We start from the raw sequence: 18,633 nt of genomic DNA, 5'->3' as shown, positions 1-18,633 counted from the left end.
TGATATAGTCATAAGAAGTACAATACAGCCAAAATTAAAATTGGATTAAATACAAAACAAAAGTTTTTTGTGTATTGTTTGTTTAACAAATAACAAAATAGTTGAGAGGTAAATGAAACTGTAGAAAATGGTGAGATTATGGGGCAGGTAGATGGTGCAGTGCATAGAGCAACTGGCCCAGGGGTCAAGAAGACCTCAGTTCAAATCCAACCTCAGACACTTAACTAGCCTTGTGGCAAGTTCCTTAACCCTGATTGCCTCCATGGAAGGAAGGAAGGAAGGAAGGAAGAAATGGTGAGACTGAGATCCATAATTATTGTCTCAAATATTTCATAATGGCACTTGAATTGCTAGCAAAGCTTCATCTCAAATGCATTTCTTTTCTTGTTGTTCTCAGAAAACTCTTTGTTCTATAACAAATTGTCATTTTATTTCATAGTATTTTTAAATTTTTTAATTTAACACGTATTTATTATCTCTCCCTCCAACTTTCCTCCCAAGAGACAAAATCCTCTCCTCAAAAAATGCATAATTTAGCACAGCAAATTACCATATTGGCTATGAGTCCAAAAATACATGTCCCATTCTTCATCTTGATTGAGTCCATCCCTTCCCTGGTGGGAGACGGATAGTAGGTTTCAGATTTCATTTCTCAGGAAATAGTTTGTCGTTGCACTGATCAGTGTTCTTTGATCAGTTGTTTTTCTTTATTCTGTTGTTACTGTATAAATTGTTCTCTTTGTTCCACTCATTTAACATTTACAGGTTTTCCAGATTACTCTGAAGCCTTCCATTTTGTCATTTTTATGGTATAATTTCATTGTTAATATTGTAAAACATTCACATATCATAATTTGTTCAGCCATTCTTCAATGGATGGGCACCACGCTTCATAGTTTCTAGTTTTTTGCCTCTACAAGAAGAATTTCCATAAATGTTTTTGTACCAAAGAGTCCTTTTCCTTTGATCTTTTGGGATATAAGGTTAGTACTGGTATTATCACTAACTCAAAGGGTATTCACAGTTTACTGACTTTTGTGGCATATTTCCAGTTGCTTTCCAGAATGGCTAAACCAATTTATAACTCTTCCAACAGTGCATTAGTGTTTTTTCCCTTTTCAGAAATTTTCATTTCTCCTTATTGTCATCTTTGCCAATCCTATAGGTGCTTAGATTTGCTTTAATTTCTGTTTTTGTAATTATTCATGAGAGCATTTTTTTCATATGGCTGTGGATTAATCAATTTTTCCTTTGAAGATTGCCTAGATCCATAATTTTATTTTATTCTTATTTTCAGTTCCAAATTTTCTCCTTTGTTCCACACCCTCCTCCACCCATTGAGAAGGCAAGAAATATGATACCCATTTTACATAAGGAAGTCATACAAAACATTTCCACATTAACCATGTTTCCCCCCCCCCAAAAAAAGCAAGGAAAATAAAGGAAGTAATAATATACTTCAGTCTGCACTCTGTGATCATCAGTACTCTGTCTAGAGGTGGATGGCATTTTATGTCCTGAGTCCTTTGAAGCTTTGATGCATCACTGTATTGATCAGAGTTACAAGTCTTTCACAGTTAAATATCTTTTACAGTGTTGCTGTTACTGTGTTTTCCTGGTTCTGCTGACTTTACTTTGCATCAGTTCATATAAAGTCTTCCCAGGTTTTCTAAAACCATCCCCTTCATTTCTTACAACACATCCATATACCATACCTGTTCAGCCAATCCCCAATTGATAGCTATCCCCTCAGTTTCCAACTCTTAGCGGTGACAGAAAGAACTGCTATAAATTTTTGTACATGCGGGTTCTTTTCCTTTGAAGATCTATATTCTTTAACCATTTACCTATTGGGGAACATCTCTTGTTCCTATGAATTTGGACCAGTTCTTTATGTATCTTGAAATTGAGGCCTTTATCAGAAAAACTTGATGCAAAGATTTTCCCAAGTTACCTTCTTTCCTTCTAGTTTTTATTTTTTAAAAAAATTTACTTCTTTAATTCACTTACTTCTTAAATTTCACAGTCTGTTTTCTGACTTCATTCAAGTGAAATTACTCTCCCTGCTGTTAGCAATGATCTTGATGTATCTCATGGCATTTTCTCAATCCTTATCCTTTTTGGCCTCTCTGCAGCCTTTGGCACTGTGGATCACAATCTTCTCCTTGATTATTTTTTCTTCCCTCTGCCAGCTTCCCCAGCCCGCTCTTACAACCGTTTTGGGAAAAAGATAAAAAGGAGAAAAACCCTTTGTAACAAATACTTAGAATCCAGCAAAACAAATTATTGGCCGTGTGCAAATATTTCTCATTCTGCATTCTTAGTCAAACACTTCTCTGTCAAGAATTCTTCATCGTCATGACTCAAGATTCATGGTTGGTCATTGCATTGTGCATAGTTCTTAAGTCTTACAAAATTTTACACTACTTTTACCAAGAGCAGTGTCCTTGCTGGGATCGGTAGTTTCCTCTGTCCTCCCAGCACATTGCTACAGCTCCAGGCTGGCATGAAGAGGAGAGCGCTTGCCTTAGTGAGCTGTTTCTCAGGCTGTCTCAACATAGTGCTTCATCTCCACACCAGTTGCCTTGCTCTCGTTCCAGTCCCACCACACCTTGCATGTTTCTAACTTTCTACCTATACCCTACTATGTAAACCCAGGGGAGACTCCACCCTAAGGCCATCTAAATGTTTGGCGAGGCCCTGTCTAGAATTTCTGTGTTGTGAGAAGGCCCAGACTCATTGCTCATTTTTCACTTCCAGCTCACCCTCTAGCTTGCCTCATGCCAATACCCACTGCCTAGCTTTCAACATCCACTGCCTAAGAACCTTGCTTCTTATTTCAGTTTTTAAAAAATAAGGCCATTTACATTGGAGTTTCCTCTTATCTCCTCATCTCACATCACTTAGATGCTCTCTCCTGCTATCTCCTCCTTCAACACTGTCTCATATAAAGAGCTAGCCCACATCCTTGCCAAGGCAAATGCCTCTTTGTACACAAGTGACACCATTTCATCTCCTCTTTATATGCAGATTGCTCCCTCTATAATCTTTACTCTCTCATTAATCTTTATTCTCTTCCTGTCTGCTGGCTTTTTCCCTGGTCTACAAATGTGATCATGTCTCCCCCATCCTCAAAAAAAGCCTTGATCCATCTATATCCATTAGCTATCATCCTGTATTTCTTCTCCCTTTAGACTAAGCATCTTGAGAAGATCACCCACACTTAGTGACTCAATTTCCTTTCCTCTCACTTCTAAAATTTTCACAATCTGACTTTTGACCTCATCATTCAAGTGAAATGACTCTCTCCATAGTTACCAGTGACCAGTGAATTGTCATATCTAATGGCTTTTTCTCCATCCTCATCCTCCCAGACCTCTCTGTAGCCTTTCACACTGTAGATCCCCCTGTTTTAACAACCCAGCTAGCAGCTTCTGTGAGGGCGTAAGATGCACCCAGGATGCTGCCGGGACGCTGGAAAAGCACAGTTTCTTTTTATCCGCTTAAACAAGGAAAGCACAGTGAAGGGGTTGACCAGCTTACTTTAATCCAGCATTCACTTAGCATACAGACAACAGTCATTTAGTTCAGGGGGAAATGCCAGCATTCAGTTAGCATTCAGTTAGTTCAGGGGAGCATACAGACAAGCATCAAGAGACAGACCAAATACAGATTCATTGACTTACTTCAGGGGAAAAAACCAGCACCCTGAGGTTCAAAACATTCATTTAGTTCAGGGGAAAAACAAACCAGCACCCCGAACCTCAAAACCAAAATACAAACAAGTTACAAATATCAACAGACAGACCCAATACAATTCATAGTTACCAACATCTGGGCTCGGCCCGAGAGCAAGGGCTGGCCCAGAGTCACGCTTGCTTGCTGCTGCTTCCCACACCAACCGGAAGAGGAAAGAGAGAGCATCAAGCTGTCCTCTCCCCTCTTATAGAGTTTTTGACATCATCAAGCACCGCCTGAATGACCAGAGCCGATTGGTTCTTGACTTGGCCCCTCCCCCTAGCGTAGACGTTAACACCTCCCCTCAGCCAGCCCCATGACTCATCACACAGGAAGTTTTCTGCTTCCTGACATGCTCTCTGGGCTTCCTGCCCCGGAAGAGCAAGCCACAGCATCCAGAGGCTCAATGAGGTAAGCTGAGTCATTCAAAGAAAACAAAGGCCATTCTGGTTACACCCCCTCTTCTCCTTTATGCTCCCTTCTTTCTAGGTTTTTGTCGCTCTACTCTCTCCTGATTCTACTTGTTCCTGCCTGCCTACTCCTTAGTCTCCTTTGCTAGATCTTCATCTGAGCCATACTCATTTACTGTGGGTGTCCCTCAAGGCACTCTCTTGTGTCCTCTTCCCTTTTGCTTCTATGCTGTTTTGCTTGTTGATGTCATCACTCCCATGGATTCAGTCATCATCTTTATTCAAATGATTCTCAAAACCAGCCCTGACCTCTCTCCTAATTCTCATATCTCTACCTGTTAGACATCTTGAACTGGATATCCTATAAACATTTTAAACTCAATGTGTCCGAAACTGAACTCATTGTCTTTCCCCAAAAACCTTCCCTTCTTTCCTGTTTGGGGCACCACTATCCTCTCATTCACCCAAACTCACAACCTAGTTTTCATCTTCAGTTCCTCACCCTCTTCCTCTCCTTCCTTATTTCCTGTCAAGTCCTAGCCATTAAACCTTTTTAGCATCTCTTATACATGTGCCCAGCTTCTCTCTTATACTTAGACTATTGCCCCTCAACATCTTAAACCTAGACTATTGCAGTAACCTGGTTGTCCTTCCTGTCTCAAGTATCTGACCACTCCAGTCCATCCTGCGCTCCTGTGACCACATGAATCCCCAGTTATCTGAATGGTATAGGTATAACTTTTATATAACTTTAAGTGTAACTTTTTAGAAGTATCTAGTTTGAAAAGTGTTTATAGGTTTTCAAGAATTTCAGCAAAGCCAATTGTGAAAATGAGGTTTGTTAATTATGTTACTTAGGATCCAAATGTAATGTTAATTTAATTATTTTATAGCTACACTTACTTGCCCTAGTTATTATCTTATTCATCTAATTAGTATATCTTGAAAGCAGTTTAATAAATAAAATCTCATATAATTCACCAATAAGGTATGAAATTAATACATTCATTTTACTAGCACCCCTGCTGAATTTTTTTCTAACTTGAAATTATCACCATTCAGAAATCGATACCTGGATAACAAAAGAACCAGGGTATAAGGTCCTGTTTAGATTTCTAATATCTTTCATCTGATGTGTTTTAATAACTTTTCTTCCATTTTATTGGGCTTATAACTGACTGTAAGTGATAAATAGTATGCTCTAATTTCACAGGTATATGTGAATTTTTATATTTGTATTTCATGGCAAAGGACCAAGATAATTAGATGTTTTCATATACTGACAATTGCAATCAAAGCATAGACCCTAACTTTAATTTAAAATTATTATCCCATAAAATAAAGATATAAACAGTCCCATCAGCACTGAATCTGAAAATTGAGGCAGCTAGGTTGCACAGTGGATAGAGCACTGGACCTGGAGTCAGGAAAACCTGAGTTCAAATGTGACCTCAGACACATAGTAGTTGTGTGACCCTGGGCAAGTCACTTAACCTCTCTTTGCCTCAGTTTCTTCATGTGTAAAATGGGGATAATAACAGCCCATATCTTTCAGGGTTGTTGTGATGATGAAATGAGATAATATTTGTAAAACACTTAGTATACTGCCTGACACATAGTAGGCACTATATAAATACTAGCTGTTATTAGTTTTTGCTTATTCAAGTGTTAATGATGCAGTTTGTGAATTGTACAGGCTGTTTGATTTCCATTTTCTTTCTTACTTTTTGATGACTTTACTATCTATTCATTCCTCAGCCAGAGAATGTGCAGGAAAAGTAAAAGGAGAAAAAAAACAGATGAGTCACTTCTGTCACATTTTAGTAGCTCTAAAAGGAAGCGGTTTCCTGGCAAAGGTAGTTAAAATTAATGATGAAAATGTTTCCAAGTTAACTCAAAGTTAGATGTAATGTTTGTATCAACTTCTGTGTACAAGTGTAACTGTGTGTATCAGTACCAAATGCTGAAATTTACTTTTCATAACTTTACATAAGAATATTAGCAAATATTTATTGAATATTTGCATGTGTACATACAAGGACTTTTTTTAATTGAACCCTTGCCCTCAGAGAGGCTTACAATATCGTTGGAGAGACAAAACAGTCACACATGATATAATGTTTATTAAAAGAAAAAGTTGCAAACCCCAACCCCACCTCTATCACCATTGTGTATTTTGTCAATTGTGTCATCTTTCATCCTCTGGATCCAAAATTGGTCTCTGCATTTAATTAAGTCAGATGCATTTTCATTCGCATTATAATTGTATATATTGTTCACCTGGTTTTTTTTATCCACTCCATATCTTTTCCAGTAAGTCTTTACATGTATTTATGAAATCATCATTGTATTCATGGTTGCTTAAAGTGTACCAATATTCAATTACACTTATACCACAATTTGTTACATAAGAACCCAAATGATGAATACATTGTTTCCAGTTTATTATTATTACTAGAAAAGGTGCTGCTAGGAATATTTTTTGTATATGATATTTTTCTTCTTTGACCACTGAAGAAATGGGATATCTGGGTCAGGGGGTTCTAACAGCCTTAGAACTTTGTTCACATGATTCCAAATTGTTTTCAAAAGAGTTTAGCCAGTACCTAGCTCCACAAACTCAACATCGTTCCGCCTCTGTCTCATTCATTGTACCACAGCCTCCTCAGAAGTGCTCTTTAGTCTCTCGTCATTTTGGCCAGTTTGATGCACATGGGGCAATGTCAGGTTCATCTGAAGTTGCAGTTTTCTTGTCAGACTAGAATTTTTCATCTTTCTCATTCAGAGCATTTTTAAGCAGTTATTGATAGTTTGCATCTCAGATGCCCCATGTCAAAAACAGAACTCGTTACCTTTGCCTCCAAACTCTCTTGTCTTCTTCTTTCCCTGTTTCTTTTGAGGAGCATCATCATGCTTTTTATTCACCCCACCTCACAACCTCAGAGTTATCTTCATCTCTGCTGTCTCTCTTGCCCCTCACATCTAATCAGTTAATAGGCCTTGTGAGTTTTGCCATCATTGTATATTTCCCATCATTCCTCTTTTCCTTACTCACACAGCCACCATTCAATTTCACCTCTTGCCTGAACTATGGCAGTAGCCTCTGAATTGGTCTCCCTGCCTCCAGTCTCCCCCCTCTCTAGTTTGTTCTCCATATAACTGCCAAAGTGATATTCCTAAAGCCCAAGTGTGACCTTGCTGCTCCCTTACTAAAGGAGCTCTAATGGTTCCCAGCTGCCTCTAGAACAGTGTGGAATTTATGCGGCTGGCCTACAAGCATAGAAATTTACATAAATGTTTTAGTAAATGAAGCCGAGCTACCGCAGAGCTCTCACTAGAATGGCAAATCAAAATTTGTTGTCTTTTGTTTCAATAAAAATCTAAGGTTGGACAGCCCTGCCCTAGAATAAAATAAACTCCTCTGCTTGGCATTGAAAGCCCTTCAAAATCTGGCTCCACCTGTGTTTCCAGACTTACTGCACATTATTCTCCTTTCCAGCCACACTAGTATGCTTAATGATTGTGCACAATATTCCATCTCACATTTGTGTTCCTTTGCACAGACTGTGCTCTCGTGCCTGGAATGAACTCCTTCCTTGTCTCTGCATCACAGAATCCCTCACTTCTTTCAAGGTTCAGTTCAAGTGCTCTCCCTTGTACAAAGCTTATCCTAGACCTCCTTAAGTTCCTCAGCTTTCTTTGCATGTGCTTTCTTTTGCTTCTTATACATCCTGGCTTTGTGACTCCTGAGCAAGTTACAATCTCAAGCAACTCTGTAAAGAGACCCTGTAAGTTGCAGAACATGCACCAGTCTCCACTGATGAAAGGAGTTTCCTCAATAGGAATTTCCTAGACCAAATCAGAGGTCACACAGCCGTTATCTAGAAGAAACCAGTCTTCCCCCCAGGTCTTACTGACTCCAAGGACAGCACTCTCTCTACTATGCCATGCTGCTTCTCTCTGTGTGTACTTTTAATACATCTGTACAGCATTTATCCCCCAAAAGATATCAGGGATTGGTTCATCTTTGTTTTGTCTCCATAGTCCCTAGCTCATAGTAGATGCTTAACACATGCTTTTTGAGTTGAATTCTCTACTTGAAAACTCTTCGTATTCCTCTGTTGGACAGTGACTCCTCAGCTGATATTTGAGTTATGTCCCATACATCTTGGATATCATACTTATCACATAGCTTTTTCTTATTCAATAACTTCTTATTCTAGTTACATTGCTTTTTCTATTATTTTGTTGCTTGTTAATTTTATATAATCTATTTTATTTTTTTGATCACCGCTTGTTTGCTTATTAATTCTTCCTCTAACTATAATTATGAAAAGGCCCCTCTTTCTAACCTCCTGAATTGTTAAACAATTTTTTTTTTACTTTAGACAGCTTACCTACTTGGAGCTCATTGTGCTGTATAATGAACATTGCTACTCTAAAGCTATCTTCTTTCAAACTACTTTCTACATTTCCCACCAGTTCTTTTAAAATATGGAGTCTTTCCCCCAGCAGTTTTTTTGGGGGGGTGGTTTTTTATATGAAACTGGGTTATCGTGTGCCTTTGTTTTTGGTTTTGCTTTTGCTTGTACATAGTATGTTCCGCCAATGTGTTTATCTATTTTAACCAGTATCAAATAGTTTTGCTGATTACTACTATATAATATAGCTTGAAATTTAATGTAACTTGAGATATGATTATGCTTGGCTGTCTTCATTCCTACTTTTTTCTTTATTTTCCTTGAGTTTTTATATCTGTTGTTGTTCCAGTATATTTTTTGTATTCTGTTTTTATTTTGAGTGGAATCTCACCTTATATTGTTGGCTGCAGCATCTGAGGTCATCTCTCAAACCATGTGGGCTATGTGGGCAGGCTCTTTTAAGATAATTGATAATATTGGCTAAGAAGAAATAGTATTTTCCCAATTTGCTTATGAAGCCATAGTTTACTTAGAAAATTCCAGAGAATCCTTAAGAACCTGAAATGGTTTAGTAAAGCAGCAAGTTTCAAAATGAATCCACACTGCCAGAAGCAAACAATCCAAGGTGAGATTCCATCCAAGATAACAACATAAACAACATAAAAATAGCTCCCATTTTTATTTTATCTTTGTTCTGTTTTTTGATATGCACATTATACAGTATCATTACTTAGTCTCCATTTAGGACTGTACTTTTTCTTTATATTTACTTAATTATTTAATATTTTTGCTGCTAATAGTCATCAAGGATGGACCTAATATTTATCTTTTTTACATTAATTTATGATTTATTTGTGCCCAAGCACATGATCAATGTGTTTAAAACTGCTAAAAATTTCTTTAATACTGTCATGTAGAAATATTCTTCTTTCAAATCCAATTTTTCCAAACATCTGTTGAGCACCTTGGTTTTTATTCTTATTTATCTTTGTTAGATTTTTGGTCAGTTCTGGAAAAGGAATATTAAAGTCTTTTATTTATTGATTTGCTTTCATTACCTTTTTACAGTTTAACTACCTTTCCTCTAAGAGCTTTGACCCTGCCGTTTGGTTTATTTGTACTAAATGATGGTATTGTTTTCTAATCGATGGTACCCTTAAACAGAGTTCCTTTTATTTTATTGGTACAGTTCATCCATTCATATCTAAAGTTACAACTGTTACATTTATATTTTCTTCCTTTTAATTCTTTTGTATTTCATTTTTCTCCACTTTTAATTAAACATTCGATAGCTGTAATTTATTTTGCTTATGCCCATTTGGTCCTAATAACTTTCCCATCTCTTTCCCTCCCTTCTTGACTTTACTTTGCCTGAACTAAATTCTTCAGATTTACTTTTAATGTCTTCCTTTCACCTCCTCTCCTCTCCTCTCCCGTCCTCTCCTCTCCTTTTCCTCTCTCTCCTCTATTCTCCTCTTCTCTCCTCTCTTTTCCTCTCCTCTCTTTTCCTCTCCTGGCCTCTCCCGTCCTCTCCTCTCCTTTTCCTCTCTCTCCTCTATTCTCCTCTTCTCGCCTCTCTTTTCCTCTCCTTTCCTCTCCTATCCTCTCCTCTCCTTTCGTGTCCTTCCCTTTTCCAGTCTTTTGACCTTATTCTTTCCCAGAATTGTCCTTTCTCTACCACTCACTCTTTTAATTTAAATAGCATTATTTCTGACAGTACTTTCCAAGTGGTGTTAATCTGCTTCCATACTCTTTTCTTTTGCCTGGTTGCTCCAGACTAATCTATACCTCCATTCATGGGCTTTGCACTTACGTGCTCTTTCTTTATTGTCTCTATATTCCTAATAAAAGTCAAGGCCTCTAGAAGACAGAAGCCTTGTTCATTGCTACATCTCACCTATCTATTAATATAGTTGGAGATCTCACCCCACTCCTCCCTTCCCCCTTTCCCTTAAAACACACAGAGATGCACACACACACACACACACACACACACACACACACACACACTTCTGAGGAACCTCAATAGAAATATCAATCAGTGGAGGAAGGGGAAAAAGTTGCTCTGTCAAGTGGTCCAGTCTTATATCCCATGTCTTTATATTCACCTCCTGCGTATTCTGTACTATTCCTTATGGACCTTTACATGCCACCTTTTTTTTTTTTTCCTCCCTGCTGTAAAGCCCTACCCTGGGGCCAAAATCTTCTCTACTCTAGTGGGAGCTGTTCCTTAGAACCTGACACTTGCACAAAGAAGGTTTCCCAAAGCTCTCTCACTTCCTCTGAGTGGAATCCAGTGTTGGGATTCCATATCATATCCTCCTACATCTCCAGGAGTTGCTCCCCTCCCCAAAGAAAACTTTATTCAGAAACCCCCCTTTTTCTGCATTCCCACTGCTGTACGGGCAGGTCTAGAGACTGAAAAAGAATACACCCTTTCCCTCTCTCAAAGCCACGTTAAGGGAGGGTGTAGCTTTGTTCTCTGTACCCCCATACTGCCAGTAATAGGAATTCAATTCTTCCCTTCTCCTCACTAGATATTTGGAATTTTAGATTTAGATGTTCTCTTTCTGTTCTATCACTGACCTTTAACTAATGTGAGAGTTTAACAACAAACGAAAACAAATAGCCTTGTCTTGCCATAAAAATATGAGAGTTTTGATTAACTTGCTTAATATTTTATAGTTAACAGCCTTTTGTGTAACCCTTTTTTTAAATGTTTTCATGTCAGATACGAAGCACACCTCTGCTTTCTGTTATATGAATAACTCAAATGTCTCCTTTTTCTGAGTGTTTTACTGGCAGTTAGTCTCACCTTTTCAGTTATGTTATTTTGTAGTGCAAACTGATCTCCTTAGCTTTTTTATTTCAAATTATACTTTTCTTCTTTAATTTTCATATATGAAAGGTAGTCTTGTGGTGTTTGAACTGATTTTTCTTGGTAACTGAAGGTTTTTCTCTTGGTTTCCTGAGGTTTTTGTTCTTTAGCATTCAAAATCTAAAGTTTGACCATTGTGTTTCATGAAATTGAACTTAATGTTTCTATTGACAACTTGTGAATTCGATCTCTGTTTTGCCATCTGTTTCTAAGACATCTAGTCAATTTTCATTTATTATTTTCTTAAGTAGGATATACAGTTCATATGCTTCCTCTTCTATCCAGTCTTCCTTGATCTATCTCCAGGTAAAAGTGATCTCTTTCCTCAAATTTTCTTATACCACTTTGCCTGGATCTCTCCTTTGCCATTATCACATTCTGCTTTTTTGTCACACCTTTGTACATGAGATAAGTCTTTCCCACTAAGTTCCGTAAAGGGCAAAAGCTGTCATTTTTCATCTTCATATCCCCATTAACTATCAACATCTTACTCATTGCAAGCACTTAATAAACATTTGTTTGTTGCGTTAAATTTAACTACAATACTCTGTCAACTATTATTATCATTGTTTTTTTTTTCATGATGTGAGTGTAGTGAGATTAATTAGGTGAGTTTTCCAGGAGATGGATCTTGGACTAGATCTTAACAAAGTAAGGAAGAAACCATACTCCATAAATGCAGCTGTATGAACACAGACATGGATGTAGGAATTAAAATGTTCTGTGAAAAGGACAACCCCTTATGTGAGTTTAACTGGGGTGAATGGACAAAATTGGGGAAATAAAAAGAGATAAGGAGGGATTAGATATTCTTTTCTAATGTAGAAAGAAGCATGCTAAAAATGAGTGTTTCCTTTAATAATTCTACTTTAGAATTTACGCAGTTATTCCTTACCAAAAAAATAGAGTTTTCATACTTATATATGTTTCAGGTTGCATTCTGGCATTGTGAAGACATGAAAGAATCAGAAGAAAGAATCTGCAACACTTTGAATATAGAACAGAAGATAAAGTTGAAAGAATGTGGCATATAAAGTGGGGTAATACCTGGAAATATTAATTAGTTGATAATTATCAAAATAAGACTCTTTTTCAACAAATACAGAATTTATTAGGCTTCAAGTTTTTGAGACATGCTGTTGAATTAGAAACTTTACTTCCCCCCAACGCTTTTGAGGAAATATGATTTTCCTAATTTGGAAGCACTCGTTTTTACACATGTAGTCTGTCCTTAGGAATACATACATGGGAAGTTAACAAGTCAGCTATTTAATGTAGATTATAATGGGCCATTGACTTAACAATGGCAGATTTCAAGGACTTGGTTCCAAACTGAGCTAAAGCTTCCCAATGCACTTTGTACAGACTGCAAAAAACTGTACTGAATTGACCTATTCTTGAAGGTCATGATGCCATGTAATATAAGGATATCATCTTACTGTTGATATCTCTGAGGAGTCCCAAGCAGACACAGAAAATGAATGGAGGAAAGGAGTGTGACGGAGGGGACAAGGATGGAGGCCTGCCAGTACAAGTTCCTGTGGGCTGGCAACGTCGGGTGGATCAAAATGGAGTGCTTTACATTAGGTGAGCGTTGTTCTGTTATCTCCGTGCTGCCTTTCCTAGTTTGAATGAAACATATTACTTCTATGTACATTTGAGCAAAATTACCATTACTTGCAAAATTTCTATCTAGTCTAAACAAATTACCATCTAAGCAACACACATTTATTGTGTACTATGTACCAGGCACTATGCTAGGTGCTTATAACATACAAATAAAATTTGCCCTGCTTAAAAAAAAAATATTTGAATGCTTTTATTTCATTTCATAGATCCAGAGCTAGAAGGGACTTCCAAGGCCAACAAATACATCCTCCTTACTTTACTGATGAGGAAGGTGAGGTCAGGGGAGCCTAAATGCTTACCTAAGGCCATACAAGTAGTCGTGGCCCAAAGTGGAATTTAAACAACCAGAACTTTCCCCGCTTTGACCCTGTAGTTTTGTCATTTAAATTTCTTCAGATCAGTAATTAATTTGTGTTATTTTTGTTTTTAATATTTTTAAAGCATGTAAGTATCAATGCTACATTCTAGAATATATGTATAGTATTTTAGATTATTCCATAGTCATTTGGTGACAACATTCTGTTTTTAGTAATGTTGTGGGTGATTTTCTGTTGTAATATTGAATATTTTCATCTTCAATAGGTCATGTTAATGACCGCACTTCTTAATGATGCCTGAAATTGCCAAAGAATAATTATTCTTTATTATTCTTACGCAGTGTTCATCAACTCACTTGTATGTAATAGAAAAAAGTCATGTTATCATGTTTGATGTGGTATTTACATTTTATTTTAACAAGTAAAATTCAAGGTATCTTCACTATTACATTTTAATTCCTTGTGCTAGGTGATTGAGAGGTAGAACAGAGACAATTGCAGACTTGCAATAAGTATTACAACAGTTCATTAAATAATTTAAATAAGTATTTAAATTTTTTATTATTACCCATAAAAAGATTTTTTGGGTATAGGCCCATGATTTCATCTTCCAGTATAAAAATGATACACAGATTAGCAGTTCTTCTGTAACTGATAGTCTCAAAGAGTCATCTGAGACACTGGGTGATTGAGTGATTTTGTTCATGGTAATACCAGCAATCTGTATCAGAGGCAGCGCTAGAACCCAGGTTTTCCTGATTCTACTTATTTGTCTGCCTTCCATGAATAGATTGATATCATGTGTTTTTGTGTAATAGATTTAGAACTTTACTTTTGAGACACTTGTGGCTTTTTCATTCTAAAATATGAAGATCAGGTCACCTTTGCTGATTCTGAGAGGGAGATTTCAATTTCTGTGTTGATGTGTTTGGTTGCCTTAGTATCTGCCAGGCTTTCAACTATGAACATATAGGTCAAATCCTGTTAAAATGGACTTCAAGGGATTGTCTCAATTCTGTTTTTATACCTGAAGTTTTGTAATGTCACTTGTTTCTTGACAAAAATCATCAGTTAGAGGTTAGAAATCTTTGTCATAGAAAATTTTGTGTCAGTTTATTTTTTGGTAAAAGCATGTATAACTTGTATTAATTTATAGTATAAAACCCAAGGAGAGTATATTGCCATTCTCTTACATGATAAACATGTTGGATAAGGGCACAAAATATGTTTTAAGTTTTCCAGTTTACTATATGTTGCCAGTCTGTCATCAAGAAAAAATTATTTGGGTGTGACTTTTCATAATGACAAGATAGGAAGAACCACAATGTTTTAAATCAATGTTTAAGTTTTTAAATGTAATCAATCAGCAAGCGTTTATTAAGTGCCTCCTATAATTGGATTCTGAAGATATAAATACTAAATGAAAAATTTCTTTTCAAGGCATTTACAATAAAACCTATTCACTATTTAATAGTAACCTTTATAGTCTAAATTACCTCACATTTTCTCTGACCTACATATACATACACATATATGTGTGTGTGTGCGTATATATATAATGTATACATATACATATAGATATATGTATATTCATGTCGTTTTTTCATTTTGCTGAAAGCTGAAACTAAATTTTAACTTTAAGAATCCATTAATCATCATATTTCATATTTTTGGAGTCATTGATGGAACTCAGTTTTCATGTAAGTGCTCTGTATAATAATTATAGTGGTTTGATTTCTCCAATTCTATAGTCCAGTCCTTTAAAAAATTATGACCATTACCTCTTTGTTATAGAAAATAGAGAGTGACTCTGATCAAATTTTTCTGATTGAAAAAGTAAAAAATGGGGGGGGGGGGCCTTAAGCTAACATTTACCAATAAGGTTTTGATGTGGTTTTAGACATCTTGCTAAATTGTCATAGCTCCTTCAGCAGCTCCTTTTTGTCCACAGTGAATATTTAGATGCCTGAGTTTATTATAATTTATAAGTTACATCTTCCGCCCTACTTTGGCCTGCGGGTGGCATTGATTCTCTATGTTAAATATTCCACCTGCTTCTGATCTTAAGCTATGTCTGTGCTACAGGCTCTGTAACTGTGTTTACATTAATTATTACTACCTCAAGTTAATTAAAGAGCTACAACTGTAGAGGAAAAATTCCCACTGTCTAACCGAGAGGAAGTGTTTCTGAATAGCTAGAATGAGTTCTATAAAATAATTTAGGAATCTTGTCTCTGACTTTAACTTTACAGTTATTTTCTTCCTTAATCTAATAAAATGTCAGTGATGCTTCTTTTGGCAAGCAGCTTTAAATTTTTTATGTGAAAAGTTAATCATGAAAAGCTAATAATTTAAGCCAGATCAACCAGAATTTATCTGCTTTTTTCCTGTGAAGGCAGTAATGGTATTGCCTTCCTTTGTTATGTATTTGGAATGAATTGTTATTCGCCCTGGGCAAGTGGGTGTTTGACTTAGGTTAAGGCCCTTTAAGATTTCACTTATAGGTAGTTTGTGTGGTGCGAAGTAAAATATTTATCTTCAAAGAGTTTGCTTTTCACCTGCACACAACCTGGATGCATTTTTTAGATACAAAGAATATATTACCCCTAAATGAAGAACTAATATTATATATAAAAGAGTAGAGAACTTAACTTCAGAATTACATGAATTGAAACAGGTAGTTTGTGGGAAGGTTTATCTGAAATGGAAGCATAATCTCCTGTGATCAGTATAGGATCACTTAATGTAATCTACATTGATCACTGAGTGAGAAAGCTTAAATTCCTCTTAAAAACATGATAAATAAAAATCTAAACTCTTTTTTAGCTATCTGGGCTAGATAGGCTTGAATTTGTTCAGGGCATTATGCCTTCGGAGGATTAAAATCAGGAGTTTCACAGATTTTGGAGGACACAAAAAGTCCAGTTTTATTTGGTTTACTGACTTGACTGCAGAGCTATAAGGGAGGACTTGTAATTCCAACTTTGGCAAACCTGTTTAAGAAATATTTAAGAAATATCTTGGTTCAAAATAAGGAGCTACAGTTTTACAGGCTGTAATTTAGTGGCTACCATAATTTTGACAAAAGCAAATACTTTTCCTTAATTGGAAAATATTATCCTTGTAAAAGAGATTAAGACTGAAAATTAAACTTTTTTCATAGAATGTATAAAGTTGAAATTATTTCCTGATTTTTTAAAATATTTTTACAGTCCCAGTGGGTCTTTGTTATCTTGCTTGGAGCAGGTTAAAACATACCTGCTTACTGATGGAACATGCAAGTGTGGCTTGGAATGTCCTCTTATTCTTCCCAAGGTAACAATCTTACAGTAGGTCTCTCGGTATATTTTTCCTCCAGATTTTATGCTTTATGGTTTTTTTTCTCATGTGGCATGTCGTTCTACATTATTCTTCTAATCATATGTGTTGTGAATATTTACTTAATAAGGCCTAAAGTTTTTGGATACGTTTTAAAGTGCTTAAATGGATATGGAAAATGTTTGAATCGAAGTTTTTTTTTTCCTAAGATGTTTTGCTAATCTAATAAAAACTGAAGAATGTTAGTGTATATACTATTTTAGATATTTCAATCAGAATTATTATATGCCTTGTTTATTACAGCCATCATTATCTTCAGTTTAGTTTTTATAGCACAACATTTTGTTGCACTCCTTTAACTATTCAAATCTGCTGTGCTATTTTCAGAGATGATGGTGGCAAATCTAACAGATTTTTCTAAAATCACAGAGCAGAGCTGTCTTGTAGCCAGAAGGTGAAACTGTTTTTACTAATTGTGCAATGTAAAAAGAAAAAAATGATGCAGTGTTAATCGACTTATTGAAATTTACTATAAGATAAAGTGCAGAGCAGCAGTTTTGTGGGGTGTGTGTATGTTATTTGGTTTTTTAAGTGTATTATAATTTTTAATTGTATTCTGTTGAGCTACTTTCAGGAACCAAAACGAGGAGAGAATCTAAGATATAGCTGCTCTGTTAGGTAGTTATCTGGCACAGGAAAATCTTCAGTTAGCTTGGAATAAGAGCAACGAATTTCCCACTAAAACTGAGTTCAGCAATAGTATTTACTAGGGTATATAAAATTCCTTTTCTGATATTTAAGAATAAAAGAAATGGTTATTCATATTTGTAGTCTTTCTTGTGTCCAAAATTTTACTTTCCCAAGTAGGGAGTTAGGAAGAGGGAAGAGGGTGTCCACAGGGAGAAGCGATGTGGCATTTATTCTAAACTAAGATTTTGTTCTTTTAAGGTATTTAATTTTGATCCTGGAGCTGCTGTGAAACAGAGAACTGCAGAAGATGTTAAAGCAGACGAAGATGTCACAAAGCTATGCATACATAAAAGGAAAATCATTGCAGTGGCAACACTGCATAAGAGCATGGAAGCCCCTCATCCTTCCCTAGTCCTTACCAGTCCCGGAGGAGGAACAAGTATGTGATACAGTTACACATGGATGAGAGATTTTATTTTTCTTCTTTAGAGAGAGAATCCATAAAAGTAGTTTTGCAGTTCTGTTATTTGTTGTAATTCTCACACATACTAAATATTTTCTAAAAGTTTTCTTTTTATCTATTTCTATATATGTATATATGATACATATATACATATATGTATACATACATGTATGTTACATATATCTATATATATGGATATATATGTGTGTGAAATGCAAATAAGTGCTGTATTAAGAACCACCTGTGATAATTGATTTCCTAGCCCTCAGAACAGTTAGCTTCTAAGAAAACCAAGCAAAATAAAACACATGCATTAGTATCATTGACATAGCATGATGCAGACAAATAAAATTAAGCTGACATATCACAAACTGCTGTCAGAAAATGAACAGTGCACACTGAAAATGCTATAATGCTTTTAAAGTTGAACGAATAATTGAATGGTCAAGGAAGTTGTCATGGAACAGAATGGTACATGACCTAGCCTTGGAAAGATAGGAGGGCTTTAGGTAAAATAGAAGGAAAGGTTTTCCAGAAACAGCATGAGCTAAGCCTTGGAGTCAGAAATAAAAAAGAAGTGGTGCTAAATGGTCAGTCGTAAGAACGGCTATCCAAGATTAAACTGACAAATAGAATGCATGTGCCCTTTCTGTGCTTTAATTTCATAAGCAGTTAGACTTCATAGAAGCAGAGCTTCTATTTTCATATCTCTGTTTTCAGACACACTGATATTGAGATATATACATATATATGCACATGTATATTTGCA

General features: G+C 36.1%; 1 protein-coding gene across 1 annotated transcript in view; it reads left to right on the top strand.

The window, feature by feature from the left end:
• MBD5 (methyl-CpG binding domain protein 5) overlaps positions 1–18,633 on the top strand; it is a 138,031-nt gene that overhangs the window by 67,747 nt on the left and 51,651 nt on the right. Inside the window, exons 2-4 of the mRNA XM_036745435.1 lie at positions 12,380–13,034; positions 16,606–16,708; positions 17,660–17,840. Coding sequence (XP_036601330.1) covers positions 12,925–13,034; positions 16,606–16,708; positions 17,660–17,840 — 394 coding nt within the window. The 5' untranslated portion in view covers positions 12,380–12,924. The remainder of the gene's footprint in view (positions 1–12,379; positions 13,035–16,605; positions 16,709–17,659; positions 17,841–18,633) is intronic.

Source organism: Trichosurus vulpecula, chromosome 2 (assembly GCF_011100635.1).
Source record: "Trichosurus vulpecula isolate mTriVul1 chromosome 2, mTriVul1.pri, whole genome shotgun sequence".
Taxonomy (NCBI): domain Eukaryota; kingdom Metazoa; phylum Chordata; class Mammalia; order Diprotodontia; family Phalangeridae; genus Trichosurus; species Trichosurus vulpecula.
The sequence above is the reverse complement of the archived record's forward strand: the minus strand, read 5'-3'. Positions and strand labels throughout refer to the sequence as shown.